Here is a 5,163-nt window from a genome sequence, read left to right as displayed (position 1 = left end):
CACCAACAACACCACATCCCAGACCACCACCATCACCACCAGTCTCGGCCATCAGCCGACAACGCCCATGACCCCAATACAGATGACCCCACCGCCTCTGACCCCACACCATCCCCACCACCCGCATCTCCCTCCTCTAATGCACCATCCGCATCATCACGCAACCTCCGTCCCGGCGGCGGCGGCCCACCATCCGCACGCGGGGATGAGCATGCACTGAGCCCGGTGGGGCCCGGAGCCGGTACATGCAGTTCCGCTGCCGCAACGGCCCTGGGCTCCCCCCTATCCTACCCCCTCAACCTGAACCTCGTGCAGAACCACGCTGCCGCCCACCAGACCATTGCTCACCACCCCAACACCAACCCTACCACCCATCACCAGCAACACCAGAACCACCACCATCACCATCACCATCACCATCATCACCACCAACAACAACAGCAACACCAACAACAGCACTCGCGTCAAAGCAATTCCTATTCCGTGCAACAACAGAATCCTGGCACGCCGGGGACCGCGCAGACTCCCTCACCCTCGTCCCCTGCGCCTGTACATAGTCTCTAGGCTGACGCTTCGCCTCTGCCCTCCCGATCTTCTCTCTGTCTCTTCCCCGAGGCAGCGATCGTTTAGAAACCAAGAAAATATAGAAAAAGACAAAAAAAGGAAATCTAATCTTCGAACGCTTCTCTCGAGAATATTCGAATCTTTGTACAGCCTATGATCGTTGCCCGTCCTACTTCTCTCTCTCTCTCTCTCTCTCTCTCTCTCTCTCTCTCTCTCTTTCTCCCCCTCTCTTTTGTCGGCAGGTCGAGCCTCCTCCGATGCTACCGACTCTTTGTTACTTGTAAATACTTATACATAGCGCGTGAGAAAGATATTATATTAATTATGCGGTGTAATGTTAAGCGGTGTAAAAAAAATTCTATATAAATGCACTGTCGCGCTGTACCATACACTGGGAGACACGTACGTAGACGTATAAAAAAAAAAAAAAAAGAATCACCCACATACACACAGGAACACACACATACACACACTGAAACACACACGTAAGAAAAGCATATAGGAGAAGAAAAGGAAAACGAAGATGCGCGCGTTAATCGTATCGTTCTCTCGCGTTCGTCCTTTTTGCGACCAGGAACCGACTCAGCCGAACGAAGACGCGTGTACGACGTCGCTCTTGCGACTCGTACGCAGCATCCCCCATAGATTTTTCTCTCTCTCTCCGAGCAGGTTCCAAACGAATCCCGTCGAACGACGAGAACGACGTCGCGCGGTTTCGATTATTTCCCCCGTCTAGCGTGTGTGCATTGCGTTTGGAACTTGGACCTCGGACCAGACGACTCCCTTCGACGACCTTGACGATATCACGATATTATGGATTATTATAAAGATTATAAAATTCATTTTAAGAGAGATAAAGAGAAAAATAAACGATGCTTTTTGTGAGTAAAGATTTGCCTGGATGATTCTCCGTTCGTGATCGTGTTCTCCACTAAACGTCTATCATCCCCTAGCTCTGCCCTTGTTCCTGCTGCTGCGACACCTCGGAGGCGACACACACCATCCCTGGAAGACGGTTCCAGATCGCTTCCCTCCGCCCCCGAAACACACTGGATTCGACCGCAATTGCTACCGATGTAAGTTCTCATCCAGTTAACGTCGCCTACCTCAATCTCCTACGATTATTATTCCCTCTCCCGTGCAATTTTCCCTGGCTTACGCGGCGAAAAAAAATCATCTCTCTCAGGACTTTGTTGCACGCGCGTTCAAATTTACCTTAACCAGCATCTTCACCCTTTGTCGGTCTCTGCACGCGGAATCGTTCGTTCCCCACCCTCGACGATCTTCTTACCTTGATTAACCCGAAAAGGGTTTTTATCTACTCTCCCCTCGATATATTCCTGTTGGCCTATTTCTGCCGGGCCCGAGCACTCGACGTTATTACCGAGGATGACTCGGCGCTCGTTCTCGGCCCTGTGCCCTGCCTCGCCTTCGCCTTCGCCTTCGCCTTCGCCTTCGCCTCCTTTGCCTTCGCCTTCGCTAATGCCTAAATAATGACGTATGTATACGCGACATGCAACTTTATAAGCTTCGATAAATTTAATTACCATCGGTCTTCCCCCTTCTCCTCCCTTACCTGCTCCGGCTATGCGCGTAATTTCCTTTTAATCGCGTGTCATTAAAGGAGGATGCGTGCTGTTCCGTTCGATCGAACTATTTCTACAGGGAGGCTGTGCGATAAAAAGCCTCTCTCGGTTCGTCGTGAAAAGACCGTGGTAATTAGACGGGAGATGCTCGAGCGCGGAGAAAATTGAAAGGTCCGACAAGGACGGACCGTAACGGAACCATAAACGATCCCTGTTCGCGGTACAACTTCCTCTAAATCGGATCAATATGCCAGAGATTACGAAATAAGACGGTTATGCAAAACAGCCGACGGAGGGTCCGTGAAACGTCGCGATCCGCGGGGGGTGCGGTTAATGTCGAGCAGCCTGCATGCCCGGGGGATGGCTTTTTCGGTGATTTAACCAACGAGGGTGAACGTTTGTTATTCAATTTGCCAATCCCCTCGGCACCAGCCACCGCTCTCTCCCTCCGGCCACAGATCATCGCGCCTTTTACGATCGTCACCGCCGTACCTAGTTCTCAGATACCATCGCCGTTTCTTTATCATCTTCCCTCCTGTACTTCCCGACGCCAGCTTTCCCGTGCCTTTCCATTAAGGATTCCTCTGCGCCGCATAAACCAGATGAACAGGAATCCAGGCTAAAGCGACCTCCAGCGAACGGAGAAACTCGCACGAACCGGGACACCGTTCGAAAAGATAAGTTGAAAAAGTACATGTAACGTAATTGATATAATTTCGTGCTTTCGACTCAGCTGGATTTTTTCTGTTACAGAAAACCGGAGTAGAGCAGGCTGTTACCTCGAGGATCGTTCCCGTACGCGAGAACAAGAGAAGAAAAATGTTTCGTTTTATCAATTATATTTATCATCGAGAAGAATCGTTACATTATAAAATTAATCGACGAACCAACGTATTTTTATTCTCGATCCCCTTCAACGCTATCTCTTCCATCCTCCTTCTCGAACTTGCCGAATAAAGAAGAAAAAGTAGAAAGATAATTGCGCAAGACTTCCTATAGGCGAATCGAACTTCGGAAAGAGTAAGAACGCTAATTGATCGGACAAATTGAACTTTATCGAGAGAACGAGGAGACGCGAGAAAAATTGAACCACGCTGCTTTGAAATTTCACACCCCGTTTCTGACGTCTCCGACAGCCGGTTGGGAGAAAAGGCCGAAAGGCCGAAAGGCCTGGCAATAAGTATCTCTGGCAGCCCTTCGAGAACACCACGGTTTCGTATTTACAAAAGCTCGCCCGCCTTTTCTTCCATTTTCCTTCTCGGAGACCGAACCAACGTATCTTTCTCCACTCGTCGCGACGAACATCTCGAGATCTAATTAACTCGCTCACCAACCGAATCGCGACGATAGAAGAAAGAATAAAGTATCAGTCGTGTTGGTTCCATCCTCGTTATCGATCAACTGCACGAGCATTTGCCGCGAATCTGTAGGACGAAACGGAAATCCCGACCGGTAATCTCGATGGCGCGTAACGAGCGTACAGATTAGGCTGTCGTTGGATCCTGATCCGCGACTCAACGACGTACCTAATAAAGGAGGCTAACGAGACCGGGGCATGTGGTTAACGACAATCTATCCAGGCCACCGAACGAGACACATGCGTGAAGAACACACACGTGCAGCTCGTAAGGTACACGAGTCTTGTTACCAAAGCCCCGCAGCCTCGAGAAGGACCTTCTCCCAGCTAAAAGGCTTCGTATCTTTTCAACTTCCTAAGCACCACGCTCCGACAGATTATCACGCGGTTCTATGTAGCTCGGAGCTCTCGAGTGGAGATCGCCCTTGACAATTCGTAGCGTCCCTGCGCGTAAATTATCGGTAAATTAGCGGTGGCGGTTTGGAAACTGGATACCCGAGAGTCGTAGAAAATTCGGAGACAACCGATCGATTACGTGTTTCGTTCTAACGAACTCCGGTCAGAGACACAAGCCTGTAACGCTAAACCGATTGCGTTACCCGTCCGATTCGAGCTAATTGCTCGTCGTTAAAGGTCATTAAAGTATCTGGTTGACTTCATACGACACTCTCGTAGGGAGTGACGCCGCGATATTCTTCCTGGCTGCTCGGCGAAATCAACATCGACCGACGATAACTTCGTTACCGGAGTTTACCCCGATTGAAACGGGTCGGTGAAACTAATTAGGTAGCAGCCGGTGCCGATTCACGATCGAATTATTCCAGATGATCCCCAGCCACGCTATTCATCTTTCGACGATCGCATTCCACGCGAGGGATTTGGTTAACCAACTGCCCATCTATCCCCCGAACGAATTCGAGGTGGAAAAGCCTTTCTCGTCTTTCCAACTATGTTTAGAACGGCGAATAACGCCGCTGCCACAGGGCTGCGGTGTGACGGGACGCGTTCAAATCGCTACATCATATTTCTGTAACTCGGACCGGCCTGTCGGCTGTCAACTCTCGAGGTTCAACATCAAAAAGGCCCTGACGCGAGTAAATCATCGTATGGATCTTGGAAGATAATTTATCAGGCGAAATAAGAGGAAGAAAAGGTTAGAAAACAATGAGAAGAGGATATTATTTGAAGTTTGGGAGGAGGAGGGCGAAAGAGGTTGTTGGTCCGATATAGCTGCGAGCGTGGCGGATCGTGGGATGACTGTCAGAAATCAATTCAATTCCATCGTATATCTAATTCAATAATCTCAAGGGGACGTGTGGGCGAGGAGGCGAGGAGGCGAGGAACGGAGAGAATGTAAATGCGATAAACGAAGCCCGAGAGGAGGAGGAGGAGGAGGAGGAGGACGGTGGACGTAAGAAAGAGCGGAGGAACAAAGGGCACCGCGACTTCCGGTTGACTCGCATCGTCGGCTCGTCGCTCATAAATCCTTGGAACGAACGAAACCGACTGGCTGCGACGCGCTCGCTCACCGATCTGACAAATGATCCGTCGAGGGGAAGTCGATTAACACCTCGTACGCGAGCATGTTCTCCACGACTTGCAAACGATTTCGTCGCGAGCGATTTCGATCGGGGATCGTTTGTCTCTTGCTGCAAC

General features: G+C 50.2%; 2 protein-coding genes across 2 annotated transcripts in view; both read left to right on the top strand.

Annotated features, from left to right (window-relative positions):
• The window catches only part of LOC108571220 (transcription factor Sp9), a 27,081-nt gene extending 26,850 nt beyond the window's left edge, over positions 1 to 231 (top strand). Inside the window, exon 4 of the mRNA XM_017933220.1 lies at positions 28 to 231. Within this exon, the coding sequence (XP_017788709.1) occupies positions 28 to 220 (193 nt within the window). The 3' untranslated portion in view covers positions 221 to 231. The remainder of the gene's footprint in view (positions 1 to 27) is intronic.
• On the top strand, positions 223 to 785 carry LOC108571403 (putative uncharacterized protein DDB_G0287191; the record flags this gene model as incomplete). Its single annotated transcript, XM_017933428.1, has 1 exon — positions 223 to 785. A coding segment is annotated over one exon (342 nt), but the record flags the coding sequence as incomplete, so codon positions are not given.
• Between the last annotated feature and the right edge of the window lie 4,378 nt (positions 786 to 5,163).

Source organism: Habropoda laboriosa, unplaced genomic scaffold (assembly GCF_001263275.1).
Source record: "Habropoda laboriosa isolate 0110345459 unplaced genomic scaffold, ASM126327v1 scaffold57, whole genome shotgun sequence".
Classification (NCBI taxonomy): Eukaryota; Metazoa; Arthropoda; class Insecta; order Hymenoptera; family Apidae; genus Habropoda; species Habropoda laboriosa.
Note: the sequence above shows the minus strand (reverse complement) of the source record. Positions and strands in the feature narration are given on the sequence as shown.